Source organism: Oncorhynchus kisutch, linkage group LG10, assembly GCF_002021735.2.
Source record: "Oncorhynchus kisutch isolate 150728-3 linkage group LG10, Okis_V2, whole genome shotgun sequence".
Lineage (NCBI taxonomy): Eukaryota > Metazoa > Chordata > Actinopteri > Salmoniformes > Salmonidae > Oncorhynchus > Oncorhynchus kisutch.
The window spans coordinates 44,149,910-44,169,393 of record NC_034183.2 but is presented as its reverse complement, the minus strand read 5'-3'; the positions used below and the strand labels follow the sequence as shown (position 1 = coordinate 44,169,393).

Here is a 19,484-nt window from a genome sequence, read left to right as displayed (position 1 = left end):
CAAACTGGTTGTCTTAAAATGTCTCAGCAGCGACACTGATGCCAACTCAAGCATGGTACAATGATGATATCAACTGTAATTGCTAATAAACACTTCTGGTTGTCTTACACCCATTCTCTACTGAGCTATTCTGGGCCAGCTGCGGCTGAAGCCTTCTGATGGGTAGACGGCCTGGTTCCTAACATGGCTGAAACGTTCTATCTCAGAGTGTCTTCACTGCATTTCTCCCCCCGCTGCTTAGTATGGGTTTCTGATACACAGAATATCAAAGTCCAGTGGTGGAAAAAGTACCCAATTGTCATAATTGAATAAAAGTACCTTAATAGAAGTAAAAGTGAAAATCACCCAGTAAAATTGCTAAAATATACTTAATAATCAAAAGTAATAGTAAAAGTATAAATCATTTCAAATTCCTTATATTAAAGCAAACCAGAAGGCACTATTTTACTTTATTTATGGATAGGCAGGAGCACGCTCCAACACTCACCCTGTTAAGTAAGTCCGCCAGATCAGAGGCAGTAGGGATGACCAGGGATGTTCACTTGATAAGTGGGTGAATTAAACAATTTTCCTGTCCTGCTAAGCATTCAAAATGTAATGAGTACTTTTCAGGGAAAATGTTAATTAGTTAATTATTGTCTTTAGGAATGTAGTGAAGTAAAAGTAAAAGTTGTCCAAAAATATAAATAGTAAAGTACTGAAGTAGTACTTTCAAGTATTTTTACAACACTGTCTTATATTTAGCGAAAGCGATGGGCAAAGTTATTATGAGTTAATGATTTTGGCCTACAATTTAGACAGCGTGAAGTGAGTGACATTGGTGACATTGGTGAGTGCCATTGCTTTAGGGTTATCAATGCTTATACTAGCCTGGCTGTATCCCTTTAAGTACTGTCTGTGCTCCTTCTGTGCTCATCAATAGAGGGCAAAAGGATCTGTGGAACATTGATTGTTTCTCAGGACTCCAGTTTCCTCTTTTACCATCAATCATCATACAGTTTCACATCCAGACCATTGACTCCATTAGTGCTGCCGCTTAATGATGTATAGTATAACAATTGAATGAAATTACATTTCATGTAATGTTCTAGGGAGAAAAGAAATCGGACAATAGAGAATAAAGGCAGCATTGTGTTCAAACGGCCTAGGAGAGAGAGAAAGCAACCCCATATAGGAGAGTATAGTATCAACACTCTCAGATTTGCGACAAAATCAACTAAGAGTTTAGCGATTATTGTACCATGAGCAGGCAGGCAGATCTCATGTTTAATCTCTTACAGCAACACCTAAGCCCAGCTCCTGAAAGACTAACACTCAGCCTGTCTTTGTGTATGTCTGTCTGCTTTTAAGCTCTTCCAGTGCAGTGTACATAACACTGACTAATACCGCAGCCATCCCATTAGGGTGTTTACACACACACACACACACACACACACACACACACACACACACACACACACACACACACACACACACACACACACACCTCTCCAACCATTAGGCACAGATCCCTGAGCTCACTTAAGTCGTGCTGATCAAAGTGTGCTGTTTTGGAGTGGATCAACAGGAACTGTAAGTGGCACAGTGATTTAACTGTCTGTCTGACTGACACAACCAACTTCCAACAATACGATCCAGTTGTAGGTCAAATCGTTGTCCTTTAATTAGAAAGAGCACTTAGCAAAACAGTACTATCCAACATTGTGTCGATTCATCTCATTTCAATTTGGCTGAAGGGAAGGTAGAATGAGAGGTAATCGACAAGGCAGATGCCTTTGGATTGGGACACAGCCTCTGTGTAGGAAGTCTATACCTGGTTCCCCTGACTGAGCACGGCAGTCTCAGTCAGAGACACACATTGCAGCCAACCCAGTAACCCATTACCCAGGGGTGGACAACTCCAGCCCTCGAGGGCCTGATTGGTGTCACACTTTTTCTCCGTCCCTAGCAAACACAGCTGATTTAATCCAATTGCATTCTAAACTGAAGATCATGATTAGGTGATTATTGGAGTCATGTGTGTTAGCTGGGGCTGGGGCAAAACTGTGACACCAATCAGGCCCTTCAGCACTGGAATTGCCCACCCCTGCATACACAGTCATTAAGCACATCTGCTGTTTCAGCTGGGCCACAGAACAAGTCTCTGTGGATCATCAGGCATGGCATGTGCGGTGCTGTTCTCTGTGTACCAGACTAAGTAACTATAGCAAGACTGTACCAGGACTGGGAACCCACTGGTCCTCTGGTCAACTAGATGAAGAGACACTCTCTCTGACCAAACACCAGCATGATCTATAAACACCCTCAACCTACACATGTACGCAAGCACGCACACTTTAACACACACAACAGCCCTCCCAGACAAAAGGTAGGGCCCTTTAGCTAAGCGCCAGGGAAGGAGAGAGTGAGTACAACCGCCTCAGCCAAACACAGCCCAGCATTAAGTCCCCATTATTCCCTCACATCTGACTGCTAATAAATGCAGGGAATTAGGCATTACAGCCACAGCATATGCACAGGCTGCCTGGTATTTTACTTCCAAATCACTTGGCTGGGTATGACTAGTGACGGGTGTGGGGCTGGAGAACTCTCTAGTCTGCTAACGCATTACCATTCCCAAGCCATCCCAGCCTGTATCATTTGGGCTGGCACAGCCTTGAAACATAATAGGGGATGTGGAAATGGTGTATTCTGGTTTAACCCTTTAGAACCAATAGCGGCCGTCAATGGCCTTTTTTCTAATTACTATAGCGGCCTCAAACGGCCTTGTTTTTCTCAAAATAATATCTATGTCAACATCGTAAAATTAACTCAACCTGTTGTCGTATTTGTGTAGCTGTTGTCATCAACCAGAAACCGGAAACAGGGAATGCTGTCATTTGACTTTTAAAATAAAAAAAATCACTTAATCCCCTTAAAATGACGGAGCCGAAGTGGCCATGACTTTACACTGTGAAAGAGGCTGTATCTATGTCGGTTCTTGATATGGATTTGGACACGTCCTTGTACTTTCAAAGTGATGGTGTCGAGGTGAGAGGAAAAAAGTAAACAGCAGACATACAGTTCATTCGGAAAGTATTCCGAATTTTTCAACATTTTGTTTGGCCTTATTCTAAAATGGATTAAATATTTTTTTTTCCTCAATCAAGCTACACACAATACCCCAAAATGTTTTGAAACAAAAAAACTGAAATATGACATTTACACAAGTATTCAGACTCTTTACTCAGATCTTTGTTGAAGCACCTTTGGCAGAGATTACAGCCTCAAGCCTTCTTGGGTATGACGCTACAAGTTTGGCACACCTGTATTTGGGGAGTTTCTCCCATTCTTCTCTGCAGATCCTCTCAAGCTCTGTCAGGTTGCATGGGGAGCGTCACTGCACAGCTATTTTCAGGACTCTCCAGAGATGTTAGATCGGGTTCAAGTCTGGGCTCTGGCTGGGCCACTCAAGGACATTCAGAGACTTGTCCCGAAGCCACTCCTGTGTTGTCTTGGCTGGGTGCTTAGGGTCGTTGTCCTGTTGGAAGGTGAACCTTCGCCCCAGTCTGAGCACTCTGGAGCAGGTTTTCATCAAGGTTCTCTCTGTACTTTGCTCAGTTCATCTTTCCCTTGATCCTGACTAGTCTCCCAGGCCCTGCCACTGACAAACATCCCTACTGCATGATGCTGCCACAACCATGCTTCACCGTAGGGATGGTGCCAGGTTTCCTCCAGACGTGGCGCTTGGCATTCAGGCCAAAGAGTTCAATCGTGGTTTTATCAGACCAGATAATCTGGTTTCTAATGGTCAGAGTCCTTTAGGTGCCTTTTGGCAAACTCCAAGTGGGCTGTCATGTGCCTTTTACTGAAGAGTGTCTTCCGTCTGGCCACTCTACCGTAAAGGCCTGATTGGTGGAGTGCTTGCAGAGATGGTTTTCCTTCACGAAGGTTCTCCTCCTTTGGAGCTCTGTCAGAGTGACCATTGGGTTCTTGGTAAATAAGGTATTTCTGTTCTATTTTTTTTATTTTATGCATTTGCTAAAATATCCCTACACCGGTTTTCGCTTTGTCGTTATGGAGTATTGTGTGTAAAATTCATTGAATCCATTTTAGAATAAGACTAATGTTACAAAATGTAGAAAAAGGGAAGGGGTCTGAATACTTTCCGAATGCACTGTAGTTAAAGGGGGAAAATATGCAGTTAAGGCATACATTTTTTTGTATTTGTATTAATGATATGCACCCATTGATTCTTGAAGAATATAATTTATATGCCTCTTGAGCTTAGTTGAACTGTCTTACCCCATCAGAACCCCGAATATAAGCTTGTTTTATTTAAATGTTTGTAAATAATGCAAATGTAAACAAATGCCATATAGCCTCAAAACATAGTTTAAACTATAATGTTGATATCATGGGTGGTCAGTCCTTGCAGCCATAGCTCTGTCTATGAATTTGAACATTTTGCCAGCTCCATCCCTCAGCTTTTTACTGAACAGGGGCAGGGAGAAGCATTGTTATTGTTTCAACTGCTGATTGCCACATTAATGATAAGGACAAACAGCAGACCAATCATACACATACAACTGTTCATACATAACTCACTACAGTTAAATGGCTCTATATCGGCTGTGATGGCAATGCTGCACCGACGGCATGTCATTTAATTGCCCAGGAAAACAGTCTGCAGCTCGTTAATGAATTAAATCTTTAATTTGCATTTTCATTGAGGACTGTGCAATTTAGCATCCATGTCAGTTAGACCAGTGAGTAACACCCAGAGGCCTGGGGACTGGGGCCCAGTTTAAAAACAAAGTTCTCTCTCTCTCTTTCTTAGTCCCCTTATATAGTGCTACTATGGTATGTGTACAGTCAGGTAAAAAATTATTGGCACACTTCATAAAAATGAGCAAAAAAGACTCACACAGGCGATTCAACTCATTTAGGGCTTGATGATTAGTAGACAAGTTGAATCAGGTATGCTTTTCGGGGCTACAACAAAAATGTGTGCTGTTGGGGCTTCTCGAGGACTGGAGTTGGGAAACACTACCTTAATGAGCTGCCTGTGAGCTGTGTGGGAGATCTGTACTACCAGCTACGGTTTGTGTCTGTGACATTTTGTGTCAGAGTGAAAATTGAACCAAATGAGGCCTTGGGGATGCATCTCCAGTCCCACATGACGTGGGCCTGCTTGTGCATGCAGAATAAACGAAAAGAGGAGTGCAAGATGAAAAACAGACAGATGAAAACATGCTAGAAGTAGACTAAGAAAGTGAGTGTCACGTAGAGTAGGCCAGATGGCTAAACTGGATATCCTAACCTCTATAAAAATAAAAAGATGGCGGAACCGCAAAAGTTCTTCTGTGCAAAGGTGTTTATTTACAAGTGATTCCGGAACAGAAAACAACAGTACTGCCATCAACGTCTACCTTATGGGACAGCTTAACAACAATGCTGCCCCATCCACAGCATTGATAAGTATGAAATGCATGCACCAAGACAGAAGTTAAATTGTGTGTCGACCCACATTGTTAACTTATGGTATAATGGCGCAGGGAGGAGTGATGAATATGTGTGTGCGTTAAAGAACCAAATGCTGCCCGCGGCCAGTGACGGACTTCTACGTCACATTACCTTCCTCCTCTCCTGAAGCGACCATGTTCGGGAGCCTTGATAGGTAGTCCGCAGTAACGTTCTCTTTTCCTGCCTTGTGACGGACACAGAACCTGAAGGGCTGGAGCTCCAGATACCACCTGGTCACACGAGAATTCCGGTCCTTCATGGTCTGGATCCAGGTCAGTGCTCTGTGGTCCGTGTGCAGGTCAAATTCCCTCCCAAGAAGGTAGTAACGGAGGCTATCTAAGGCCCACTTTATAGCCAGGCACTCCTTTTCGATTGTAGAATACCTGGTTTCCCTGGGCAACAGCTTCCGACTCAGGTACAGCACAGGAAGCTCTTCTCTTGGCTCCCCTTGGGCCAGTACAGCTCCAATTCCTACAGCCGAAGCGTCCACCTGCACGAGAAATCTCTTCTTAAAATCAGGGGTCTGGAGAACAGGGAATGAGCACAGTCGTTTTTTTAGTGTCATGAAGGCTTCCTCACACTCCTCAGTCCACTTCACAGGGTTGCTGGCCCCCTTCGAAGTGAGGTTGGTCAGAGGGACAGCGATGGTCGAAAACTGTGGAATGAATCTCCGGTACCACCCTGCCAGACCTAGGAAGGACTTCACCTGTGTCTTGGTTCTGGGTTGAGGGCTATTCCTGATGGACTCCACTTTCTCCACCTGAGGCCGAACTTCACCCTTACCCAGCTGGTAACCCAGGTACTTTGTCTCCTGTTTCGCCCACTCACACTTCAGGAGGTTAAGCGTGAGGCCTGCTTCATGGATCTTCCCCAGGACGCTGCTAAGATGCTGTATGTGCTCCTCCCAGGAGTGGCTGTAGATCACCACGTCGTCCAAGTAAGCAGCACAGTAATTGTCACAGTCCTGGAGGACCTTGTCCATCGGCCAATATATACTTGTAACCTGCACTACTCTTCTCCAAGGGTCCAACAATGTCCATTGCAATTCTCTTGAATGGGGTAGAGATAACTGGCAGTGAACATAGAGGAGCCCGTTCAGACCTACGGACAGCACTGGTTTTCTGGCACGTGGGGCATGATTTGCAGTATTTTTGTACATCAGTATACATGGAGGGCCAAAAGAAACGGGAGCCTAGCCTAAGATAGGTCTTATGTTGCCCTAGATGGCCTGCCCATGGAACTGTATGTGCAAGGTTGAGAACAAGTGGTCTACAGGTAGTTGGCACCACCAACTTCCTGCTATCTGCCTCTGACCCAAGGTAGAGTATGTGGTTGTCTACTGTGTAAATCCCCCCACATAAAGATTGACTGTCCCCAGCTAAGGCCTTGTCAAACAAACATTTCAAGGTTGCATCAGACTTCTGCAGTGTAGCAAAATTTTGTGGAACATCCCATTGCACCTCTAACCCAGACACATCAGCAACAGGTACAGGGGTTCCCACATACTTCTCAAGACGCCGCTGGCGGCGTGACTTTCTGGGCCCTTTGGTTCCCCCCTCGCACAGACTATCACACAAGTCAGGCAGAGGTTGTAAACCAGCTTTGGCCTGGGCACGAGTGACAACTGAACATGCCATCTGAACATCAGACTGGCAAACTGACTGCTCATATAGCTGACCCCCCACACTTCCCAACAGATCAGAGAGTACAGGCACATCCCTCCCCAAAATCATCTCAAAAGGTAGCTTCTCCATTACCCCAACTTTGAGGAGGTATTTCTGACCCTGAATCTCAACTGTGAGCTCAGCTGTGGGCTGCTGTGACTGGTCACCATGGACACATTGGATCAGTGTCTGATGACCATAATCAATGTCATTAACAGGTACATTACCTTTTCTGATCAATGACAGGGAACTGCCGGTGTCAATCATTGCAGTAAGACTTTTACCATTCACTTTTACAGGTACCAAGCATGACCCTTCCCGAGTCTGTCTATTCTGAACACCATCCCCCTCTCTGGGTACATAACAGTAACCTGAGAGCTTGGATTTACGTAGCGGACACATTGAAGCTTTGTGCCCCTGCTGCCGGCAGTAAAAACAGGTCAGACCCCTCCCATCAGAGCGAACTGCATGATCCCTTACCTCCCTCCCAGACACATAACCCCCAGAGTTACCTCCACCATCTCTGGCGTTTCTGATGTCCCTTGTGTCTCTGAGACTCCTTGGAGCGGGTGCTGCAGGTTGTGGTGGGCCCCCTTTACGTGCATTAAGATACTGCAGTGCAAGCTTGGCCGCCATAAGCCCGTCCTTGGGCTCGTGCTCTCGGACCCAGGTTCGAATGTCGTGTGGTAGAACTTGTAGAAGTTGCTCGAGGATGATGACCTCCCCGATTTCGTCCTGTGTCTTCTCCCCCGGTCGAACCCATCGTCGGTAGAGACCCTTGAGGCGGTGGTACGTCTCTGTCGGCGACTCACCCGATGGCGTTGATGCAGCTCTGAAGCGTTGACGGTAGGTTTCCGGTGAGATGTCAAACTTCACCAGCAGCGCTTCCTTCAAGCCCTTGTAGACATTGGCCAGCCCCTCATCCATTGCTGTGTAAGCCTCTAAGGCCTTGCCCGTGAGCAATGGGACAAGCCTGCAGGCCCACTCTACCTCAGGCCACTGCCACGTCTTAGCCATGCGCTCAAACCTCAGCAGGTAGTTTTCAATGTCCTCCCCCTGCTGGTATGAGGGCATCTTTGGCTCCTTCCTCAGGAATGCTGGAAGATGGACGTTAACAGTGCTGGACTGGTCTCCTGGTGCTGGCCTCATTACTGCTTGGGGTGCCTGCTGTGGAGTTGAAGTCCCTGCTGCATCGAGCCTTTGTCGTCCTGGTGTTGGAAGACCCAATCTTGGGCTCTCACTGACGAGTTCCGCCTGGTGGGGAGCTGTGAGGATAGATTGGCGTAGGCCACGTAACTCCTGCTTGAGGTCTTCGTCCCTCCTCTCAAGGCAGGTGAAAAGTTGCTGAAAAAGGGTTACCATGGTTGGGTGTGGTTCTGGTCCCCCAACTGCTCCTTCAGTCAGCAGCTCACCCAGTTCTGGTTGTCTTTGGCCCCGCGGTCGGGCTCCTAGTTTCTCATACTTGACCTCTTCTTCACCAGACGATTCCATGGTATTCCACCCCGGTTCAACTTCAGGTACCTTTTCTGACAGTTGATGCTGTTGCTGAGAACGCAATCCTGTACGCATTCCTTTACCTCTCTTGTTGGAATTCACTGATTTGCGGTACGCCATCCCACCACTGCCACCATATGTCACGTAGAGTAGGCCAGATGGCTAAACTGGATATCCTAACCTCTATAAAAATAAAAAGATGGCGGAACCGCAAAAGTTCTTCTGTGCAAAGGTGTTTATTTACAAGTGATTCCGGAACAGAAAACAACAGTACTGCCATCAACGTCTACCTTATGGGACAGCTTAACAACAATGCTGCCCCATCCACAGCATTGATAAGTATGAAATGCATGCACCAAGACAGAAGTTAAATTGTGTGTCGACCCACATTGTTAACTTATGGTATAATGGCGCAGGGAGGAGTGATGAATATGTGTGTGCGTTAAAGAACCAAATGCTGCCCGCGGCCAGTGACGGACTTCTACGTCACAGTGAGGAAAGTGGTTGTATAATTAAAGCATCATATTCCATATTATATTTCTTATAAACTACCAAGGAAAAGGTTAAGAATAGCCCATTACAGCCTTATTCTAAAATACTTTTTTTTTTTTATGACCTCAATCTATACATAATACCCCATAATAACAAAGCAAAACAAACATTTTTGCAAATGTATAAAAAAACGGAAATATCACATTTACATAGGTATTCAGACCCTTTATTCAGTACTTGGTTGAAGCACCTTAGGCAGTGATTACAGCATCTAGTCTTCTTGGAGTGTGCTTAGGGTTGCTTTCCTGTTGGAAGGTGAACCTTCACCCCAGTCTGAGGTCCTGAATGCTCCCCCTCCGGGTGGAATCTCGCGAACTCCCCCCCAGGTTTATCGTCCCATTTCTAAAATTATTGGCCCCTCTGCTGTTCGTCTTCTGTTGCCCTGTACCCTTCGTATACACCCCACCTTTCATGTGTGCAGAGTTAAACCCATGTCTCACAGTCCTTTATCTCCTGTTTCCAGTTTGTTTTGTATGGTTAAGCCTACCAGTGTTTTTCCCTCTGTTCCTGTCTCTCGATTGTTCCTGGTTTTGACCTTTTCTGCCTGCCCTGACCCTGAACCTGCCTGTCATCCTGTACCTTTGCCCCACCTATCTGGAATACTGACCTCTGCCTACCCTGACCCTGCCTGTCGTCCTGTACCTTTGCCCCACCTATATGGAATACTGACCTCTGCCTACCCTGACCCTGAGCCTGCCTGTCGTCCTGTACCTTTGCCCCACCTATCTGGATTACTGACCTCTACCTACCCAGATCCTGCCTGTCGTCCTGTACCTTTGCCCCACCTATCTGGATTACTGACTTCTACCTACCCTGACCCTGCCTGTCGTCCTGTACCTTTGCCCCACCTATCTGGATTATTGACTTCTACCTACCCTGACCCTGCCTGTCATCTTGTACCTTTACCCCACCTATCTGGATGACTGACTTCTACCTACCCTGACCCTGCCTGTCGTCTTGTACCTTTGCCCCACCTATCTGGATTACTGAGCCAAATGGATGGGCTAAACTCACATATCTGAAATTACATGATCGATTGATGTTTACTCAACTTGTACTGCACTGACTCAGGTGACTGACGATTGGTTAAAATAAATGGATAATAAGATGATAGCTGGAGCTGTATTGTTAGATTTCAGTGCAGCCTTTGATGTTATTGACAGAGTTGGGGAGTAACAGATTGATTACATGTAATCTGTTACATGTAAGGGATTTAGTTTTTTAAACGGTAACTGTAATTGGTTACGCTACCAGCTAAAATATTGTAATCAGAAAAACTAGATGATTACTTCCAGGATCACTTTAAATCTTTGACACTTCTCGGTTTTCTCAATGACATTCAAATCAGCATTGAAAAAAGGCGCAAGTTTAAGTTTGTTCCACCTGAGCGAGTCTGACCACAAGTCTGAGACCACTATGATGACACACCAAATGTGTTTGACGGATCGCGGGAAAAGAGCAGGAATAGGCTTTTGTAGGCTACAGTCCAAGCTATGTCTTCTAATGGTGTGACTGTTGTCGGCATCCAAAATGATCCAACTTGAATAAACGCTTGGAGGAAAGGATGACAGTAGTGGTGTAGTCTACGGCAATACTACGGATATAACTTATTATTGACATCTACATTGATGTGAATCACACTGCTGCTCTCTCATTTAGTTGTTTGTACCTTACGGATTTTGGTTGTTGTGGATGGCTGTTCACAAATTTAAATGTGTATTTGAACCCAATAATGGTTGAATTCAATAAGTTTTTAAGTTGCCTATCAATCATTGTTTTTGAAAAGCAGTGGACAGCCAGTGAAAAATGCGCTCTTGCAACAGCTGCAAATGGATCCAAGCCTATGGAATAAAAGTGGGGCTTTCATTGCTCAATCTAATTCATTCTGATCAAATAAATAAATCCATAGGCCTAATGGACACATGCTCAAACTCGCACACTTTTGATAGACTTAAAGGGGTAATCTGTAGTTTCTACATCTATTTTTGGATTTATAAATGATATATACAGTGCCAGTCAAAATGTTGGACACACCTACTTTATGTGTACTATTTTCTACATTGTAGAATAATAGTGATGACATTAAAACTATGAAATAACACATAAGGAATCATGGAGTAACAAAAAAGTTTAAACAAATCAAAACATATTTTAGATCCTTCAAAGTAGCCACTCTTTGCCTTGATGAAAGCTCTGCAAACTCTTGGCAAAGCATGCCATTCCATGAGCGCAGCATTTATTTTTCTACTCGAACCAATGTGCATAATCAGTCCTCCATGACAACAAAACCATAAACAACAGAGTAGGGCTGGCTAATAAGTCCTTAGTTTTGGGGTCATGCTCAGGTAAAACAATTTGGTCATGCTCAGGTAAAACAATACTTTCATATTTCCAAGTCCTATTCTTGATGATCAAGGGGTGTAACATTTATTGGAATGACTGGAATTCTGCTAGACTTTGGTTTTCAAGGTAAAGATATAATTTAATTGTATTATTATATTTAGTAGAAAGCGATGGGTTAGAAGAAATCTACATAACCAACCCATAAAGTAAAATGTAACATCCATATATGGCCAGCTGTGTAAACTTTAACATTGATTTATCCTGCAATATATGTCATTCAGTTGGTAACTTACATTTGTAATCAGATTACTTTACCGAGTTTTGGGTAATCCAAAAGTTATGTTACTGATTACAATTTTGGCCAGGTAACTCATAACTGTAACGGATTACATTTACAAAGTAACCTACCCAACCCTGGCTATTGATCATAAATTGTTATTGAAATAACACACTTGCTATGGCTTTACATCACCTGCCATCACATGGTTGGAGAGTTATTTATCCAATAGAACCCAGAGAGTGTTTTCAATGAGCGCTTCTTCTCTAACATCAGATATGTACAGTGCGGTGAGCTCACTGAAATTCTGAATAAGGAGTTACAATCAGAATCAGAATAGGTGATTAATAACAAATGGGTCTTAAATACATCTAAAACTAAAAGCATTGTCTTTGGTTCAAAATATTCTTCAAGACCTAAACCTCAACTGGAGTTGTGCATAAAGGGTGTGACCATTGAGCAAGTTCAGGAAGCTTAAACTCCCAGGTATAACATTGGATGGTAAAACTATCATGGGTAAGTCATATTGACAAAGTTGTTGTGAAGATGTTGCATCTGTTATAAAAAAAATATGTTCTTTGTTTTTGATACAGAAATCAACTGTACTAGTTGTTCAGGCTCTGGTCTTGTCCCATCTTGGGTAATATGGTCAAGTGCAGCAAAGAAAAACCTAGTAAAGCTGCAGATGCCTTACAAAAGAGCAGCACGCCTTGCCCTTAACTGCACTTACAGAACTAACAAGCAAGCCGGACTTTCCTGGTTGAGGGTTGATGAGAGATTAACTGCTTCCTTTCTAGTTTTTATGAGAAATATTACTGTGATGAAAAATCCATATGGTCTGCATAATAAAATAACATTCAGCTCAGACACCCATACATTCCCCACAAGACATACCACCAGTGGCCTCTTCACAGTCCCCAAGTCTAAAACAAATTCACAGCAACACAGTTTTACACAGAGCCATAACCGCATGAACTCCTGTCCATCTCCAAGTACTCAAGCAAACAGCAAAACTACCTTTCAAAAACGGACCTAGCAACTCATGGAATGGCAGGGACTGTGAGGGGACAAACACATGAACACACAGACAAGTCTAAAACACAATCTTTTTGTTTTTTTCTGTTCGTATCATTTCTTGGAATTGTTGTATGTCGTTGTGTTTTTAAAATTTTTGTGTGACTGTCCTTGTCTATCAGTGGATCAATGTTTAATTCATTGTCATGTTTTGTGTTTTTTTGTGGACCCAAGAAGAGTAGCTGCTGCTTCTGCTAAATCTATTGGGGGTCCAAATAAAACAATATATAACATAAATAAACCCACACGTGTCCTGATCTCAGATGTGGAAAAAGTACACAAAAGTCATACTTAATAGAAAGTTACTCAAGTAAAATTGAAAGTAAGCCAGTAAAATACTACTTGAATAAAAGTCTAGAAGTACAGTATTTGGTATGAAATATACTTAAGTATCAAAAGTAAATGTAATTGAACATTCCTTATATTAAGCAAAGCAGACAGTACCATGTTCTTGTTTTTTTAAATGTATGAACAGCCAGGGGCACACTCCCACACTCATTATTTACAAAAGATGCATTTGTGTTTAGTGAGTCCACCAGGCCAGAGGCAGTAGGGATGACCATGTGTTCTCTTCATATGTGCTTGTCCTGCTAAGCATTCGGGGAAAATGTTTGAAGTTAAAAGTACAATATTTTCGTTAAGAATTTAGAGAAGTAAAAGTAAAAGTTGTCAAAAATATAAATAGTAATGTAAAGTAGTTTTTTACTGAACTCTACTGATCTCAATCTCTTACCCTAGTCTCACACACACACACACACACACACACACACACACACACACACACACACACACACACACACACACACACACACACACACACACACACACACACACCCACACACACACCCACACACACACACACACACACACACACACACACACACACACACACACACACACACACACACACACACACACACACACACACACACACACACCCACACACACACACCCACACACACACACACACACACACACACACACACACACACACCCACACACACACACACACACACACACACACACACACACACACACACACACACACACACACACACACACACAATCCCCTAACTCCTGTGTAGTTCCAAAATGGCAGCTCACCATGCACAAAATGCATACATTTGTGTCTAGGTTTGCCATGATCAAACAAACAATCTCCACCATTCATCATAGATCACATCACTGCTAACACACTCCCTGCTCTGCTCTGTTGTCTGGTTGGTTTTCTCACTCACCGTGTGGCTTTTCTGCCTTCGTGGTTTTCAGCTGTCGAGAAATGGGCGTTAGAAACTGAAACGGGATCAAGCTGTACTTACAACTCCCCATTCAGTCCCAGACACTTTGACACATTATAATGCCAAGCTCCCTCCACTCTTTACTGTTGAAGTATTTAGTTGAAAGCCTCTTATCTACTCTTATCTACTTACTAACTAACTACACCTCAGTACCCTTAACCTACAGCAAGGGGGGCTACAGCTAGCCACGCAGCCAGCAGGATACTCTACAGCCCCTCAACAGTGCACGATGAGGATAAGGGCCATACTGAGAGAGAGAGAGAGAGAGAGAGAGAGAGAGAGAGAGAGAGAGAGAGAGAGAGAGAGAGAGAGAGAGAGAGAGAGAGAGAGAGAGAGAGAGAGAGAGAGAGAGAGAGTGAGTAGTGGTAAATAGGGTAATAGTGGTAATTGTGATTTAATGAGGCCTGGTCAAGGTTGAACCTCTGGTCAGGGCCAGATCTGACAATCACTGAACCCCTCTAAAACCCCTCTACCTTTGAAGGGCCCGAAACAAGTGTGGACAGACCAAAAACAGTAAAGGGTAATGATATGTAGAGCAAACAGAACAGCCACAGAGGTGAGAGACATGACCTGAGCTGAGGTACCGTAGACAAGTGGAATATCAGCATGCCTTGCAGTGTCCAATCTGTAACCCAATCATAGTGAAGTGAGAAAGAACTTTCATGTCAGTGGCAGGTAGCACAGAAGCCCTGGTTAGGGGGAGTGTTGTCCTTGTCGCACACTGATCTGTTTCACCTGTCTTTGTGCTCGTCTCCACCCCCCTCCAGGGGTCGCCCATCTTCCACAGTGTATTTATACCTGTGTTCTCTGTTCGTTTGTTGCCAGTTTGTTTTGTTTGTCAAGCCTACCAATGGATTTTCCCCTTGCGCCTGTCGCTTTCTAGTTTCTGTTTTCCTGGTTTTGACCATTCTGCCGGCCCTGAGCCTGCCTGCCGTTCTGTACCTTGTCACACCACTCTGGATTATTGATCTCTGCCTGCCCTGACCCCGAGACGGCCTGCCGTTCTGTACCTTGTCACACCACTCTGGATTATTGATCTCTGCCTGCCCTGACCCCGAGACGGCCTGCCGTTCTGTACCTTGTCACACCACTCTGGATTATTGATCTCTGCCTGCCCTGACCCCGAGACGGCCTGCCGTTCTGTACCTTGTCACACCACTCTGGATGATTGATCTCTGCCTGCCCTGACCCCGAGACGGCCTGCCATTCTGTACCTTGTCACACCACTCTGGATTATTGATCTCTGCCTGCCCTGACCCCGAGACGGCCTGCCGTTCTGTACCTTGTCACACCACTCTGGATTATTGATCTCTGCCTGCCCTGACCCCGAGACGGCCTGCCGTTTTGTTTTGTTACTCCAACGCTTTTGTGACTTCGACACCATCTGCATCTGGGTCTTCTCCTGAAATGTGATAGTCCTGTAGTTGGACTGAGATAAACGCCTTTACTTTCAGGTACAGTATCACTCAAAAGTTTGAACACACCTACTCATTCAAGTTTTTTTTGGAGAAACCCCCCCCCCCCCCTGAAAAAACACACATGAAATCATGTACCAAGCAAAAAAGTGTTAAACAAATCAAAATATATTTTAGATTGTCCAAATTAGCAACCCTTTGCATTGTATCAATGGGGTGGCAGGTAGCCTAGTGGTTAGAGCATTGGGCTAGCAGCTGAAAGGTTGCTATATCGAATCCCCGAGCTGACAAAAAAAATCTGTAATTCTGCCCATGAACAAGGCTGTTCCTAGGCTATCATTGTAAATAATGTGTTCTTACCTGACTTGCCTAGTTTAAAAAGAAAATATCAAGCAGCTTCACCTGGAATGTTTTTCCTACAGATTCTAAGCACTTGTTGGCTGATTTTTTAATATTTTTTTTCCCTTCACTCTGTGGTCCAACTCATCCCAAACCAGCTCAATAGGATTGAGGCCAGATCATCTGATGCAGCACTCCATCACTCTCCTTCTTGGTCAAATAGCCCTTACACAGCCTGGAGGTGTGTTGGATCATTGTCCTGTTGAAAAACAAATGGTAGTCCCACTAAGCGCAAACCAGATGTGATGGCGTATTGCTGCAGAATGCTGTGGTAGCTATGCTGGTTAAGTGTGCCTTGAATTCTAAATGAATCATACAGTGTCACCAGCAAAGCACCCCCACACCCCCTCCTCCATTTGTCACGTAGGGAACTACACAGAGATCATCCGTTCACCTACTCTGCATGTCACAAAGACATGCAGGTTGGAACCAAAAATCTCACATTTGGACTGATGTCCATTGCTCGTGTTTCTTGGCCCAAGCAAGTCTCTTCTTATTGGTGTCCTTTAGTAATGGTTTCTTTGCAGTAATTTGACCATGAAGGTCTGATTCACGCAGTCTCCTCTGAACAATTGATGTTGAGATGTGTCTGTTACGTGAACTCTGAAGCATTTATATAGGCTGCTATTTCTGAGGCTCTAATTAACTCTAATAAACTTATCCTCTGCAGCAGAGGTAACTCTGGGTCTTCCTTTCTCGTTGCGGTCCTCATGAGAGCCAGTTTCATTATAGCACTTGATGGTTTTTGCGACTGCACGAAGAAATGTTCAAAGTTCTTGACATTTTCCATATTGACTGATCTTCATGTCTTAAAGTAATGATGGACTGTCATTTCTCTTTGCTTATTTGAGCTGTTCTTGGACTTTGTCTTTTACCAAATAAGGCAATCTTCTGTATACCTCCCCTACCTTGTCACAACACAACTGATTTGCTCAAACTCATTAAGAAGGAAAGAAATTCCACAAATGAACTTTTAACAAGGCACACCTGTTAATTGAAATGCATTCCAGGTGACTACCCCATGAAGCTGGTTGAGAGAATGCCAAGAGTGTGCAAAGCTGTCATTAAGGCAAATGGTGGCTACTTTAAACAATCTCAAATATAAAATATATTTTAAATAGTTAATACTATTTTGGCTACTACATGATTCCATGTGTTATTTCATAGTTTTGACGTCTTCACTATTATTCTACAATGTAGAAAATAGTAAAAATAAAGAAAAACCCTGGAATTACACACCCTCATGACACTGAGTGAGGTGAGTGTGTGTGTTATGGCTTTCACTTCTGCCAGGGAGGCCCACTCTCACCCATTTCCCCAACAGGGTCCTGTTGCCATGAGGGTCCTGTTGCCATGACATCAGAGTAGATAACCCAATCAGTGTGTGTAACCTGTTTACCAGAGCTGTGACCTTTTTTACTCTGCAGTTACCACGGGGGACAGCAAACGCACATCACAGATCACACTCACATCAGGCTCCATGAGTGGGCTCTCACTCTTTCGCTTATATTTTGTCATTCGATCTCTCTCTTAATCAATCTGCAAATATCTCCTCTTGTCAATTTCTGTCTTTGTTTGATCTCAGGCAAAAAATGTGCTGTAGGAGTATTAGTATTTCTCACCCTCTGGCCTGTACTGGGCTACGATGTTGACCGTCTGTCCAGCGTTCTTCAGAGCAGCAGCTGCCTGCTCATGGGTTGCACTGTGGAGCTCAACCCCGTTTACCTGCACACACACGGTTTGATCAATGAACAGAAAATGAACAAGGCATGTCAATGGAGATCTACAGTCAATTTAACCTCGTCAATAATACTCATACATCACAAGAAATCAATAAGAGACTATCACATTTCCGCGTGTGTGTGTGTTCTTACTGAGATGATGCGGTCTCCTTTCCGGAGCTCTCCACAGAGGTCAGCAGGTCCACCAGCCAGGATAAAGGAAATAAAGATTCCCTCTCCATCCTCTCCTCCTACTATGTTAAAACCCAGGCCTGTAGAGCCACGGTGTAACACCACCTTCCTGCGCTCCCTGAAACACACACACAAATATAAGGGAAAGGGGGATACCTAGTCAGTTGTACAACTGAATGCCTTCAACTGAAATGTTTCTTCTGCATTTAACCCAACCCCTCTGAAGCAGAGAGGGTCACAGTGGGCTGCCATAATCAACATCCACGGCGCCCGAGGAACAGTGGGTTAACTGCCTTGCTCAGGGGCAGAATGACAGATTTTTACATTGTCAGCTCTAGGATTTAATCAAGCAACCTTTCAGTTACTGGCCCAAAGCTCTAACCACTAGGCTACCTGCCGTATACACAGCATTACACACACATTGTTAGAGGTTGGTACTACACAGCCACAGTGTAGTACAACCCATTAAATCAGAACACACACACCTATGTTACATATGGTACACCTATGTTACATATGGTACACACATATGGTACAAACTGATACACACACAAAGTCAAAGCCCAGACCCAAAAGGTGAAGTTTAGTTACTCCAGTCCTATTTTTGGATGTAGCATTCCCTCTAGTGGTGATTGCGAACATTACATGTATGTCTGGTCTGTTAACAGCCATTCTCAAAAGGCGGACCAATATCCGGACCCAGAACGTGGTCAATACGGACTGCGGGTCCCACTTTTTTGGTCGAAATTAGACTCCTGGTATCATATGAACACACACAAGACATGGAAAATGTGTCGAATTTCAGGAAATTCGTTTTAAAACGGGCTAAATTTTCCTTTCGCTCCATGGCATAATGTATACAATTGCAGGAAATGATCTTTACAACTACCAACAAGAGGTGTGTGAACAATTTCAGTCTGGGGTCACATGGGTTGCGAGGTTGGGATTTTCTAACAACACCGATACATGACAATATACATCCGGTACATTGCCACCTAGGAAAGTTGTATGACTGGACCTTCTCAAATGAGTACCCCTGGTCCATTATTTCCTCAGAAAGGCAGCATAGACAAAGACAGCAGAGGACACTGCTATGCTGCGTCTTTATATTCACCATCATTACTTCACTATCCCGAGTCCATTTGACATTACGAACACTCAATGTCGTCTTAGTACGCAACTCCAGTGTATATTTGGCCTTGTGTTTTAGGCTATTGTCCTGCTGAAAGGTGAATTTGTCTCCCAGTGTCTATTGGAAAGCAGACTGAACCAGGATTTCCTCTAGGATTTTGCCTGTGCCTATTCAGTTAAATTTAATTTTTAAAAACCTCCCTTGCTGACAAGCATACCTTTGTATGTGGACACCTCCTCGTCAATCAACAAAGTTTCTCACATCACTGAAGTAATGAGATAGAAGTCATATATTTCAACAAAACTGAAATATTTCAACAAATATTTTGTGCTATAGCGTCATCCCATTCATTGATTCACGATGGCGGAAACAGGAAATGTTTGTTTCCTTGGACTGTCGGCATTCAGCAATGAAAACT

At 43.9% G+C, this 19,484-nt stretch overlaps 1 protein-coding gene across 1 annotated transcript in view; it reads right to left on the bottom strand.

Annotated features, from left to right (window-relative positions):
* LOC109897228 (discs large homolog 1-like protein) overlaps nucleotides 1–19,484 on the bottom strand; it is a 221,195-nt gene that overhangs the window by 57,367 nt on the left and 144,344 nt on the right. Inside the window, exons 10-11 of the mRNA XM_031833735.1 lie at nucleotides 17,896–18,052; nucleotides 17,644–17,746 (exon numbers count right to left, since the gene is read on the bottom strand). Of these exons, the coding sequence (XP_031689595.1) occupies nucleotides 17,644–17,746; nucleotides 17,896–18,052 (260 nt within the window). The remainder of the gene's footprint in view (nucleotides 1–17,643; nucleotides 17,747–17,895; nucleotides 18,053–19,484) is intronic.